A 15,210-nucleotide genomic window follows, 5' to 3' on the forward strand; every position below is an offset into this window, starting at 1 on the left:
TTATGGTGGTTTGAGCACATGAGCAGGAAAGCAGAAGACAATTTGCTGAAGTAGATTTGGGAGAGACAGGAAGAAGGCAAGAAATGAGGACATCTGGCAAAAAGATGGACAGATTATATGAAAGTAGTTATGCAACAGTAATGTATGACTGTCAAAGAAAGTAGGAGAGGGGCATTGAAATGGCAGAGGAGGAGACAGTTGATGCTACACTCCAATCCCAGGTACAAAATGTGAAAAAGGAGTTGATGATGATGAAGATGACTTACTATTCATATGTTCCTTTTTTATTTAACTGGGTAAGTCTGTCCAAAATTGTAATTTCATTTGATAACATATTTCAAGAGGCTAAGGCAAGTACACATATAGATAAAAAGGACTGAAGTCTGGTCAACTTGAGTGAGGCACTGAACTGGAGAACATAAGTACAACCATGCAACAAATTGCTTCTTAATCAGAAGATGGCAGAACCTATTGCTGAGAAGTTTAAAAATAAGGGTTTTAAGCAAATAGTTATCCATGGTAGAGTTAGAAAGCCATTTACTCCTTTCAAACTTACCACTGTAATTAAAATTTTAGGAAGTAAGTATTGAGAGTTGGAGTTGAATTTACATTTAATACTCTGAGGTGTTTTACTATTTGTTTATGTGATAAGATTTTAACGTAGAAGAGAGCCTAGTCAATGATTTTGTGTGAGGGGATATATGGGGTGGAAATATGAATGAGAAGTATGTGTGTCAGTTTAGATGTCTGTCTATAAAGCTTTTATCAAATTGAGAGAGAGCTTGTAGGAAGAGCGGGATATTGGGAATATTTTGCTGGAGATGATGGATTTAATGGTGTCCCAGAATTTTTTTGGATTGTCAAGACGTTGCACCTTCATGTATCTTGAGTACTGTGCCTTGGCTTCATTGGCTAAAATTTGAATAGATTGCTTTAGATCCTGGCAGCAGTGGTGTGCTTGATAAGTGAAGATCTTTTTTCATTTTTTTCACGCAATGTTTCTGTTCCTGATTGCAGACCTTACATCTGAAATAATCCAGTGGGCATCAGAAGACTTGCATAATCTTTGTGATAGGTTTATTAAGACTTTATTTTGAATGAAAATAAGTTGCAGAATGTGGATAAAGCAGACGTGATATAAATATAGTAGAATATTTCAGACCAGTCAGTAAGACATAATTCTATTTAAAGAAGTATATCAACATTATTAGGGAAGGAGAAGAAAAGAAGAAAAGTTTCAATATTAGAGGTATTTTTAAGGTCTTGAAAGACCAGTAAGACAGTGAGGCTATGATCACTACACATGTTAGGAATGCTTCTTATTATGCCATCCAGTGAAGAAGTACCTTTGGAAGTTGGGTTAAATCTAGTATAGTTAGATAATAAAGTAGTCTAGTCAATAGATTTCGATCCAACACTAGGCTACCTAAGCAGTTGCCTAGGGCCCACTGGATAGGGGGTTGCCTTAACATTTAACTTTTAATTAAAAAAATAAAATAAAATGACGCCTTTTTTAATGGCATTCTTCTTTAAGAACATGCTCTGCATGCTTTGACACACGCATGCACATTTACATTCCTACCTCTTTGTGTGCATCAACACATACGCACAAACATTGATGCTGCTGCTTCTTTTTCTTTCCACATGCAATTTAAGCTTGCTTACAAGACATTCCTTTTATGAGCTGAGAAATAGGTGTGTGTATGTAATACCTTAGTTCATAGCCGGCCTTAGGCATAGGCCAACTAGGCGGCTGCCTGGGGCGCCGCTGTAGCAGGGGAGCTTTTTCAGTGTTTATTTGGTGTAGGTAGACCAGGATGGGGGCACCAGGTGGTGTGGTCGGGGGTGCCGTGGAGCCGTTTTGCCTTGGGCACCAGTTGACCTAAGGCTGCTCCTGCCTTAGTTAAGGATATCAGGTTAATGAGGAATGGGTAACTTGCTCAGTTTTACATAGCAGGTTATTTAATTCACTTGCTCAGGCTCAAACCCTGTACCTTGATTACACAAGATAAGAGCCTGAATCCTCCACACCAACTACCTGACCGCTAAAGAATGTAAGTTTCAGTGCATTTTCAAGGAATTGTGAGTTTTAATGGAAGAGAAATTTTCTGTTGCTCATGCTAAGCCTGTTTTTAATGGCCATCAGTGTCTGTGCTATAAAATTTGAAAGTAGTGTTACTAGCACAACAGGTAGCGTACTTGCCTTTGGTGCAGAAGGCTGTGTGTTCTACTTCCACACTATGCAATTGGATTGTTGATACTGCAGTGTATCTTAAGGTGAGAAGGGGGTGCTGCACTCCTGAATGTGTCCTCCTTTGGATGAGATGCCTAGTAAGTATGAACCTTTTGTTGGTTTGCCAGCCACTCCCTATTGCAATATTACCAGCTTACTATTTTTATGTAACATAGGCAACTTATTCATATGTTTTGTTTCATTGCTTGCTGGAAGAATGTTCAAAACTCACATTTAAAGTACACTCTAACAAGTGCTGCTGCTTTATACAAGGAATATAATTTAATGCAGTTAGGAAGGGGAATCAAAGAACACATACACGTATGCATGGTCATAAAAATGTGTGCAAGGAGCAATGGTTTGAAAACAGCCCAAAGGTAAACTTAATCCACTACTGGCCAGATGCATTTTCTTTGAATATGGGTTTCAGTGCCATTTCAACCAATATCAGTTTCAAGGGCAGAGAAGTTTACTGATCATGCTAAGTCTGTTTTTATTCCAAAGTTGTATTGTTTTGTTTAACTAATGACTATGACTTGAAATAAAAGTTTTAAATTAAATTCAAATATCTCTAATCATTGTAGAAGTAAAGAAGAAAATAGTATCCACACTGATAGGTTTGAACAGTGTTTATGGTAACTGGAGAGAAACAGTCAAGTACTGGGACATGGAATGGCTGTGGGGGGAGGGGGAGCTGCTGCCAGTGTGTGGGGCACTCTATTACTCTACCCTGGCTCTGCTAGTGAAATGGTAATGGAGTGAAAAGTTAAAACTGATGCTAAAATTACCACAAATTATAGATTTATTATCTTTAGTAAGAGAGACATTTTTGGGCTAGATTTGAGAGGCTTTTTGTGACCATTGTGCTTCACTGGACGGAAGACATCCTGAACTGTTATTTCCAACAAAGCTGTAAGTTCTGTTTTAAAAACTACATTGCAATAAAATTTTCTGTTTCTACCTATTTTCTTAAATAGAACACATTTCTAGATCAATATGTGTGTATGTACCTTTAAGAAGCTATCCAAGGGATTGCACAAGTGTATGAATACTGAGCATGTGTGAGCCTGACTGCCATTTAGTACTTAGCTGTTGAAATGTAATTATGTATGTATGTAAGCTCTGTTTGTTTACTAGTTTGTTCATATTTAATGATGTTGCTATCCATCCTGATGTGTTTGTATGCATTAAAGAATCAAAATGAAACCCCAAGCCTTCTTGCTTTATGTGTTAGAGATGAACAAGCAACATGGTGCCTGAAGTTGCATGTCTAAAGGACATGGTATCAGAACCAGCACGTCTAAAAGGACATGGAGTTAGAAGAAGCACATCGAAAGGGCATGAAGTCAGAAACGGCGTGGCTAAAATGACTTAAGGCACTTGTTTAAATGCTGGTGGAATATACAGCAGTGGATCACCCTAAATTGTGTAAACTTCACAAAACAGGTCAGAAATGAATTTCAGGTATTAAAACTTGCTCAGCACTATTTCTTTTTGCATAATATGAAACAGGGCATATAGGACATTCAAAATAATTTTTGCATAAACCGATATGTATGATATTGATAAAAATATTCACATTACTATGGAAAATGTTTGAAATAGTCAGAATTGCATAAAAACAAATAAAATAAAGGGAAATTACAGCATTTTCACAAAGCATATGTATTTTCGTATTAAGCAAACATATCCGAGTTATCAGAAGTGTATAAATTGTTTGCATGTTTGTGCAGTGTTACAGTAAAGATATTTCACAAAGTACAGCCATTACAGGGCATATTTCGCAGAGTACAGCCATTACAGAGCATATTTCACAAAGTACAGTATTTTGAAGAGTTTATTGTGCATTTGAATGTTATTACAAGCTCACAGAACAGTTTGTTCATAAATAATTACAAGGACCATATTTTCAATGTGTTTGTGTATTCTTTGGGGGCATGGCAGGTGGATTTTGAAAACCCAGTGCACTTGTGTTTGACAGTAATATTGCTGAGAAATGGAGAGTGTTTGAGCAAGAGTACAATACTTTCATACAAGGTGCATTCTCTGGTAAAGATGACCATACAAAGGCATTTATTCTGATTAATTTAGCTGGGTCAGAAGCTATTGAAAAGGAAAGCTCATTTGTGTATGCACCTGCTATCTATACCAGAGAGGGGGAAAGCATCATATTGTTGTACCAGCTGAGTCAAGGGAGGACCCAGAGTGCTTAAAACGTAAATTTATAAAAATGAGTAACCCCCAAACAAATGTTACAATGGAAAGGCACTTATTTTATACAAGGGATCAAAAGCCTGATGAAACCTTCACAGCATATATAACTGACATAAGAAATAAAGCTAAAACGTGCAGATTTGGTGATTTAAGGGATGCGTTGATAAAGGACAGGCTTGTGTTTGGCATAAAAGATGATACTGTGAGAAAGATTTTGCTTTGTGACAGTGATTTAACTTTGAATAAGGCCATTGAGATTTGTCAGATATACAAGCTCACAGAAAATCACACAAATATGCTTACAAATGAAAACAGCTCTCTAGAAGGCACAGTGATAAAGCTCATGTTAATAGTATGCAGCACATTATTAAAAGAAACAGGCCCAAGCACATGGCAGCTGTAACTTCTGCAGCACTCACTGGTTAACCCCAGAACTTTCTAGTACATTCCAGACTTTGTACAGTCTCAGTGAAGCATGAGTGAGTCAGCAAACTCAAAACATGAGCCCCAACCCAGTTTCATTGCTAACTGTCATAACTGTAGTGAAAGCCCAAGGTGACCAACTGCCCCAGTTTTTCCAGGACAGTCAAAGTTTGGAAGTCTCTGTCCTGGAATCCCAAACATTGTCTTTGGACACACAAATGCCCCAGTTTAGACCACTCAGTCTAAATGGTGACCTGGCTTCCCGGGGCAGCTCTGGGGACTTTGCGATTTTTTTGGGATGTCGTTGGGTATGGGGTAAGGTTGGATGCCTCTGCCCTGGCAGGAACCTTCCAGGCCCTGCCACCATCCATCACTCCCTCAAGGACTTCCATTGTGGGAGGCTCTGCCTGACCCCACTCACCCAGGAAGGAGCTCTCCAGGCCCCACACCCATCTGCCCAGTGCTCCCTTACTGACTTCTGTCAGGTCCGACCCCGACAGGCCTCCTCTTTGACCTGGCCAAGAGACCTTCCCCGGCCAAGCCCCCATGTTGGGAGACTCTGCCACCTTCCAGTCTCCTGCAGGCTGCCAAATCATGCTGGATTGCTCCTGCCCTCAGACCCTCTCAGGGGAGCTTCCCTCTGATCCTGCCTGCCCCTCCAGAACTTCTCTCAGCCACTGAGGGACAGATACTCTCTCATGAAGGCATCAGAGTCTCCCTGCTTTCCCAGCCAGAGAAACTCTGGGGACTTTGAGATTTTTCAAGGATGCTGTCTGTTACAGGCTGACGTTGGATGCCGTTGCCCTAGCAGGAGCTCTCCAGGCCCCTCCGCCATCCACCAGTCACTCCCTTAAGGACTTTCATTATGGGGGGGCTACACCTGACCCCCCTCACCCAAGTAGGAGGTTGCCCAGCCCTGCCACTTTCTGCCTCTCTCTCTCCTTCCAGACTTCTGTCCCACAGAGGGCATGATCTGTACTCGCTCACCCAGTCGGGAGCTGTCCTGTCCCGGTCACTCTCCACCTCTCTCTCCCTTTCAGACTTCCATCAAGATGGACCCCCTCTTGGCTTCCACTTCTATCCAAGAGAGAGAACTATTTTTCTAGGGTTACATATCTCCCGAGTGCTGCCAAGTCATGCAGTGTTACTCGTCCTCTTGGAGCCTCTCAGGGTATCTTCCCAGCTTCTTGGAACTTTGCTGGGCTGGAAAGCCTCAGACAGTCCCTCATCCAGACTTCTGTGACACTGGTTTTCCCCTTTACCTTGCACCTAGGGCTTTCAAACTCATAGGGGAGATGGCCCTGGATCCCCCCATCTTTGTGTTTTTTGTGGCACACCTCAGTCTCTCTCTCTCTCTCTCTCTCCCATGGTGCCAGGTGCAATAAATGTGTATTGTTTTGAGCCTCCTAGCATATGGCCTCTTACCTCCTGGGTGGTGCTGTTCACAGAATGGCATCCCCACAGTGATGGGTGAAGGATGGGAGGCCAATCTGCTGGCCCTGGTGTGAGATGACATGGCGGCCCTATTTCCACTCCCATGGGGGCCAGGAGAATGGGATTGCAGACTTGGCTTCCTGGGGCAGCCCTGAAGTGTCCCAGTTTAGATCCTGTAACAAAATGGCTACCTTGTGAAAGCCATAAATCTAAAGGTGAAAAATGTTTAGCTTTTGGTCAACAATGCCACAAATGTAATAAATGGAATCATTTCAAAAGATTATGTAAATCAAAAGGCCCACATTCTTTTACTAAAAAGAAACATTTTATGAAATGTTGATCAGTTAGACTGTGGCAGTTCTACTCTTTACATTGATGGTGTGTCAGTCCTTCATGAAATAGTCAATGCAATAGATTTTAGGGTAAAAAAATGAAATATTTTGTACTGTTCAGATAAATGGCAAACCTATATAATTCAAAGTTGATACAGGTTTTAAGTGCAATGTTATGTCTGCAGAAACATTTGCTAGAGAGAGTAAAGGTGAAAGGCTTGATTTAGCAAGGTGTGCGAAACTTGTTGCTTATGGAGGTGAAGAAATTCAAACTGGAGGCTCAGTAGTGCTTTCATGTTATTCTGCTGGAAGAAGCTATGACTTATTGTTTTATGTGGTCAAGAGGCATGTCCATTCATTATTAGGGCTCAGAGACAGTTTGAAAATGGGACTGCTTTCATTTAATAAGTAAGTCCACCATGTTGGCTTAAAAGACCACTACTCTAATTTTGCCCAGCACATTATTTCTACCTATGCTGATCTTTTCCAAGACAAACTAGGCAAACTTCCAGTTGTGTACTCCATGAAGTTAGACCCAGAGGTTAGTCCAGTTATCAGACCAGCTTGCAAAGTTCCAATAGCCATGCAGGACAGAGTCAAAACCGAGTTAGATAAAATGGTGTGACAAGGTGTGATTTGTCCAGATGAAACTCCAGCTGAATAGGTATCTTCCATGGTGGTGGTGGCTCATAAGAAAAGCTCAGATGGCAACAGAATATGTACTGATCCACAAGATTTGAACAAAAGACTTAAAAGACCTCATCATCCAATGCGCACAGTCGGAGAAGTTGCAGTCTTGATGCCAAATGCCACTATTTTTTCTGTCTTAGATGCAAATAGTTCATTTTGGCAAATTCAGCTTGACAAAAACTCCTCATTGCTCACTATGTTCAGTACTCCATTTGGCAAGTACAGATTTTTGAGAATGCCATTTGAGATAAATTCTGCAAGTGAAGTCTTTCAGTGTGCAATGGAGCAAATTTTTTCTGTGTATCCTTGTGCTATTATAGCAGACAATGTACTAGTAGGAGGTCGTGATGAAGCTGAGCATGACAGAAACCTCAGAAAAATTCTAGAAAGGGCACGTCAAGTAAATCTTAAGCTCAACCCACACAAATGTAAGGTTTGGGCTATAAAACGTTACTTATGTTGGTCATTTATTTACAAGTACAGGTTTATGGTCAGACCCTTCAAAGCAAACAGCCATTCTCAAGATGCCAGCTCCAGACAATGTTAAAGCTCTGCAACATTTTCTTGGCATGGTCAAGTACCTAAGCAAGTTCATTCCAGACTTGAGCCAACTTTCAGCACCACTCAGAGCTGACACATAAAGATGTATCCTGGTCTTGGTTAGAGCAACATCAAAGATCACTTGACATCCTGAAACAGAGAATTGCAAGTCCACCAACACTCAAGATACTATGATATTCAGAAACCAGTTACACTTTCCTGTGATACTTCAAAATTTGGTCTTGGTGCAGTCATTCTGCAAGAGGATCAACCTGTTGCCTATGCATCGAGGACTGTTACCCAAACTGAGATGCAGTATGCTCAGATCGAGAAAGAGCTTTTGGCAATTGTGTTTGCATGTTTGAAGTTCCATGATTATGTTTATGGTAAACCTATCTAGGTCGAAACAGACCACCAACCATTGGTCACTATCTTTAGAAAACCTATGCATTCAGCTCCAGCCAGACTGCAACGTATGATGCTGAGATTGCAAAGTACAATTTCAATCTTGTCTACAAGAAAGGCAAACTTCTTTGTCTTGCTGATACATCATCCAGATCACCCTGAAATACCACAGAACAGTACAAGAATGAGAATCTTGATTTTGAATTCATGGAAGTGAGAAATCTTTCTTTCACACATCTTGATGAGCTGAGAGATCACAGAGCTACAGATCCAGTTTTACAGAGGCTCAACCACTTTATCAATCAAGGATGGCCATCAAAGCAATCTTGTTTACCTCAAGAAGTGCAACCTTACTTTCCATACAGACATGAGAATTTGTCTGACAAAGGTATTACAATGAAAGGTCCAAAAGTAATTGTTCCAAAGTCCTTAACAAGAATACATTACTATCTTGCATAGTGGTCACCCAGGAACCAAATGTACCAAAAAAAGGGTGACAGGACTAGTAGTTTGGCCTTCTGTGTCACAAGACATTGAGAGCGCACTTTTATCTTGTTCAGTGTATAATAGTACAAAGCCACATCAACAGAAGGAATCACTTCAGCTTAACCAGATTCCGGAACTACCTTGGTTGACAGTAGCCACTGATATCTTTGAGTGGAATGGTCAACATTATTTGGTGTTAGTAGACTCTTACTCCAGTTGGTTTGAGATAAACCTACTTCCTAACCTAGCATCCAGTACTGTCATTACTAATATGAAGCGCCATGTTGCTGTTCATGGTAGTCTGCACAAAGTTATTTCTGACAATGGCAAGCAGTTTACAAGCCAACAGTTCAAAAGATTTGCTGAAGAATAGGACTTTACTCATGTCACAAGTAGTCCAGTGTACCAACAGTCAAATGGTTTGGCAGAATGTGCAGTGCAAAGTGCAAAATAGTTACTTGAGAAGTCAAGAACAAGATAATAGTGATGTTTTCCTGAATCTCAAAAATGTTCCTCGTGATAAACATCTTGGTTCACCTGCTCAGAGACTTCTGTCGAGATAAACCAGAACCACATTACCAATCAGTAGTCAATTGTTAGCTCCATGTGTCAAGAACAACAGATCAGTAAAAGAAAATCTGTTGAAGAAGCTCCTAGCCCAGAAGTCCTACTATGATAAGACCAGTAAACTGCTCACTGCATTACGAGAAGAAGTGGTAAGGATGCAAATATCCAAAGGTTATGCTCAGATTGGTGTTGTGAAGAATATTGGTCCAGAGCTGAGATCATACATTATGGAATCAGAAGGAGCAATCTTTAGGTGGAATCGGAAGCATTTAAGACCGGTGTCCGAACCTATAACACAGCAGATAGCCTGTGAGAAAGATTCTTTATCTAAGAATGAGTTGTCTGGTGTTCCAGTTCCTGAGGAAGTTCCAGAGGACATTCCAGTTCCTACAATGAATCCAGAAGTTCCTGATATGAGTTGTACACCGCAGACTGTCCCTGTTGCTAAACTTGGTCTCAACTGTTATGTTATGAGATATGGTCGAATCTCTAAACCCTGTAGCAGATACCAAGCAACTTGGACATGAACATTGTGTTTTGTTTTCAATGTATATAGTAATGCATGCCTAGCTCTAACACTGTTTTTCATAAAGGGCAATCGTTTTAAGAGGGAGGATGTAGATCAATATGTGTGTATCTACCTTTAAGAAGCTATCCAAGGGCTTGCACAAGTGTATAAATACTGAGCATGTGCGAGCTTGACTGCCTTTTTGTATTTAGCTGTTGAGATGTAACCATGTATGTATGTAAGCTCTGTTTGTTAACTAGTTTGTTCATATTTAATGATGTTGCTATCCATCCTGATGTGTTTGTATGTATTAAAGCATCAAAACAAAACCCCAAGCCTTCTTGTTTTATGTATTAGAGACGAACCAGCGACAACATTGTTGTTAATTCCCTTGTAAATAAATCCATGCTTTAGCTTTAAAAACTGATGGTTAAGAGTGTTCATGTGACTACTAGTGAATGCAATATTCTATCTGTCTATCTATCTATCTATCTATCTATCTATCTATCTATATACCTGTCCATCCATGTCCTATCTTACTTGTAGTCTACATGTCACTGTTCATGTCAAGCTCAGATGAGTCTCTACAAAAACTTTTCACACCATTCCCTTATGTTCTTAACTCTTTATTAAGACAGGAGATGCAAATGTAGGTTAGTTTATTGAAGGGCACATTTCATATAATGTAATATACATACTGTGACTGCTCAGAAAATAAAATTAATGTGCCTTTCTGATACCCCACAAAATATTTTTCACATCTATTTAATGATGAATTTGGTAAACTAATACTTTAATTAGGATGTATTCCTTAATAAAGTGACAACTTGAAGTATAGAAGACATAAAAACTGTCATTGTTTTGTGCATGTGTCATCTTCTTAGTCTATGATTGCATATGTATTTTATTAGTAGGCACTAAATTCTTAAGCAAGTATCAATTATTACAAACATACTAAAGAGATAAACTCCAAGGAAGAAAATCTGAGAAGTGTATTGAACATTATATACTGAAATTATGATTTTAGTCAGTGTATAGCCAACTACCATTCATTTTATAATAAATCTGAAAGCTATATTACTAGTTACCCACAGTTTACATGGAGGCATGGCTTTTGCAATTAGAAACATGTTATCAGTGTAATTAAAATCAATAAACTGTTTTTTTCTATGGATTTTGTGTGGAGAATATTTTGTCTAAAAGCATCTATGTGGTAGCCAGATTAACACACATTAAAAATACTTATTAAAAGAAATGTCACCAAAGCAAATCAGTTTCTTATTTCACATTAATTTGACACTGACTGACCTTATCTGTACTATTTTCGTGAAATCTTTGCAGTATATGGTAGTATCTATACAAAGCCGAATGAAAGAGAACTTGGCACCTTAATTATTTTTAAAGTAAGCTCATTTTAAAATAAGGTAACCTCCATTCCAGCAACCTGAAAGCTGAGAGCACTATTTAAATAAATATCACTCCCAGATTCTTGCATTTAAAACAAGATTAACAGTGCTTTTCTGAATACACCTGTAGGTGAACACTTTTGAAATGCCTGATATTCTAGTGGCTGGTGTTCAAACATTAACATACCAATGCAATCATCAGATGAATCATTGTTCCCATCATCACACTGTTCTTCATTTTCCACTTGAATTTTTCCATCACCACAGTAGCCTAGTGCTCCATGAAGAATAGCCTGGAATAGAAAGGGATGGAAAATGTTTTACTTTTCCACACTGTAAAGAAGCTATTAGTGCATCCTCATATTAATGCATATGCAGACCTGCTTTTGCAATTGCCACACTAACTGTTTCATTGACATTTAGCATTACCCAGATTACACAAGTTCCATCATCCATTTGCCTTTGAAATGTTGTGCAAGTAGCCATTTGACTAGGTATTCGGTTTCAAGTAGTAAGCAAAGCCACTGACAAAGAATCTCAATATTATATTTGCATTCTTGAGAAGCAGCAGAAACTTGCTTCAAGCCTGGAATATGGTTTTGAACTCGGCAGTATTTTTCTATATCTGAACATACCCTGCAAGTTCTCTTTATCCTTATCTAGTTTTGTGTTGATATAGCATTTTATCCATAGTGGATCTATACAGGCATATCAAGGTTCTACTTAAATTATTCCTTTGGAATCATGGCATATTTATAACTTGAAATGGCCAAAAACTGAGTCATTGAGACTGAGCTCATAAAATAAGGACTGCATTTTGGAGGAATGCTATTCAGTCTGTCCTACCATATGATAGGCTTTACCATCAAGCTCGATTATTTAAATGTATTCCCTCTGAGGTCATATTAAACTTGGAGAAAGAGGCTCAGTCATTTAAACATTCAGTCTTACCAAGTTAAGCTTACTACAAGGTGTATCGCTTTCCATTCCTTTATGAATTAATGTCCAAATACTGACATGCCACATTTGCCATTTACTTCTCTTCACTCTTAACTCTGTCACTCTTCCGGTGCCATTAATTCCTTCATTTCTCTGTAGCTTGATCTACTCATATCCCAAATAGTAAACACGAGCATCCCATAGGCTTGTTCTAAACAGCATCTAATAATGTGAAACATCTTTATTCTATGCTTTATCTATCTGAAATTTAGCACTGCTTTAACAGGCTACAGAACTGAGAGAACCAGATACATAGCTTGCATTCACTGTGCATATTTTCAGTAAAATTTTGATAGAGATACAGAAATGAAGACCTCTGGCTAGTTGCCCATGAGAGCCATTTTAAGTCTATCCAGAGTCCCTTTTTGTGCACACAGTACATTCCACGTCACATACCAGAAAACCATAACTGTGAATTTGACATTTCCGGATTCGCAGTTTCGGTATTATGAAAATTTGATTTTATGGTCTCAAAATACTGAAATTCGATATTTCAGTATTTCGAGATTATAAAGAGAAACCATCTACATATATATTTGTGTTTGTGTGTGTTGTTTATGGTTCCATTGTGCTGCAGTTTGCCCGTCAGCGGCCTGATGCTGCTCCAGTTTCTTTTACCTCCACTCCTGCTACTTCCCCCACTAGGTGGGGGCATACTTCCCAACCATCCAGATTTTTGCAGAGCGGAATGTATCTGATTTTGCCGCATATGTTGCCCTGTCCTTCATATTATTTTTTCTTAAATCACTGAGGGTTAAAGTCAGTAATGCCAGATATTAGACTTTCATTCCTCTTACTGTTCAGAAAATATGCATTAATGCAAAACCTGTAGGGGTATTGACTTTTTAAGTGAATTAGAGTAATATATAAAATTGTCCCTGATTTTGGGCCTTTGCTCTCTATTATTTTATCTTTGTTCAGAATTCTTGAGCCAATAAGTTGAGAGGTATGGGTGGGGTTTGTTCAGCATTGTGGGAATTAAGGAAATTTGCCAATGACCTTGCTCCATGTCCCATTGCCTCTTGTCATTGGCCTGTGAGTATGTGATAGCAACAATGTCCATCCATTCCTCCTGCACCATTGCTTCTATAGCTGCATCTCCAAACTATGACTTCTTGCTAATCAGAATGATATTGTAACAAGTGCTGCAATAAGCTTTCATACAATTCTGCATTTATAATTATGTTTGCTTTGTATATTTAAACATTAATAATGTATATATTTTGTTAATGTTGTTTATGTTTTACTTATTCACTGTCACATATTGGCTATGTATTGTACATTATCATCATCATCATCATCATTATTATTCCATGTGTATTTCTTATTTGTTGTTGTCTTTGCCATTGTGGTTGAAATGAGTCTCCAGATGAATTAATTTACCCATTTAACAAAATATAAATAAACAAAAATGAAATAGTGTTGACCAACAGTGGGAGGTTAGTGTAATGGCCAAGGTGTTTACCTTACAGGCACAAGGTACAGGGTTTGATTCTCACATGGGGTAATTGGCTAGGCTTAAAATGGCTCACAAGGGCAGTTAACCTAGTACTAACTTATGAAACTATAAATCACTCCTTTGTTAATCTGCTGTTCTCTGTGAATCATTTTACCTTCTGTCTACTCTTGAATTTCTACCACCTTCTTGTGCGTTTGTCACACTCCCTCTCTACCTCCATCTTAGTTTAAGTGTATAATTATTGAGCTGTGCCACCCCATCCTACTCTTTCTGGACCCTTTTGCAGGTTATATATTTTTAATTATTTATTTATTTACTTATTTTTTTTCTGTTCTTCGTTCTGGGCATCCTACAGTGGAACGCCTATATTCTGTCTTGGCAGATTCTAATATAAATTTTAAAGAAACTCATCCATTAGTGTAATGTTATTTGATATACAGCACACATTGATTCATGATTTAAATGCTTGGTGAGTGTGGAAGAAAGAGACACAAACACAGGCACAGACACAGACAGACATATGCAGACACTTGTGCGCACACAGACATACACACTCGTGCATGCACACACATGCACGCACACACACACACACACACACACACACACACACAAAACTAACTACATGCACATTTTCCTAGGACATGAAATGTTTTTATAAACCAGTCTTACATGTTTCTTAAAGTAAATGCACCCCTTTTGCACTTGGAATTTTTAGTTGTGGCATGGATCCTCAAATAAAATATTACGATGTGTAAAGATGAAATCAGCACTACAGCAGTTATAACAATAACAATAAGAAGAAAGAGAACTCAAATGTGGCATACTAACTTACGACTGATGCATTCGGTAGTCATTTTGTTTGATTACCAAACTTGTTTTCATACTGTATGACTGAATCTTTTCAGATGCATTGCTGGTTCTTTTCCATTAAATAGTTATTTGGAATTGCTTTTGATTTGGAAATCTGTAAGTCTTCCCATTTCCTAGCTAGCTGGGGTATGTCAAATTTCACTGGAATTTCATCAGGTGGCAGTAGCAGGAAAAAAGTAAAATAAAAACGGGATGTGAAAAGTCTGAGAAAGTAGTAAAGGTGCACCTCAGAAATGACTGCAACAATTAGAAGCACAAGACATGTTGGCACATTACTGTTTTTTGTACACATATGTAACACATTCTACTACTTGTATAGCAAACGGTTGTTATAGTGGAGATTTTTAGGGACAGCTAATATATCTGTCAGTACTGACATAGGTCCATGTAGAGTTAGTTGTGTTTGAATGTTTTATGGTCACTGTCAGTCTAGAATTTATTTCTGAGTATGTGCAACATAGGAAACAATCCCCCGGATTCTGCAAGCCTTGCATGGCATGCAGAATTAGTACAGGAGCTCCAGCAGGTAATATGTCTGCCGTGCGATCCAGGAAAACCTGTAAGGGTGTGCATGACTGCTCCTGCACTAGTCCTGCACTGACTCAGCCCCTGTATACAAATTACGTCATTTGCGGGAGAAATCC

The 15,210-nt window shown here is 38.9% G+C and overlaps 1 protein-coding gene across 1 annotated transcript in view; it reads right to left on the reverse strand.

The window, feature by feature from the left end:
• Positions 1-15,210, reverse strand: part of LOC122805018 (acetylcholinesterase collagenic tail peptide-like) — a 951,363-nt gene that overhangs the window by 113,482 nt on the left and 822,671 nt on the right. The window contains exon 15 of the mRNA XM_044075274.1: positions 11,426-11,531. Coding sequence (XP_043931209.1) covers positions 11,426-11,531 — 106 coding nt within the window. The remainder of the gene's footprint in view (positions 1-11,425; positions 11,532-15,210) is intronic.

Source organism: Protopterus annectens, chromosome 6.part0 (genome assembly GCF_019279795.1).
Source record: "Protopterus annectens isolate FY-2018-M chromosome 6.part0, PAN1.0, whole genome shotgun sequence".
In the NCBI taxonomy this organism is placed as follows: Eukaryota; Metazoa; Chordata; order Ceratodontiformes; family Protopteridae; genus Protopterus; species Protopterus annectens.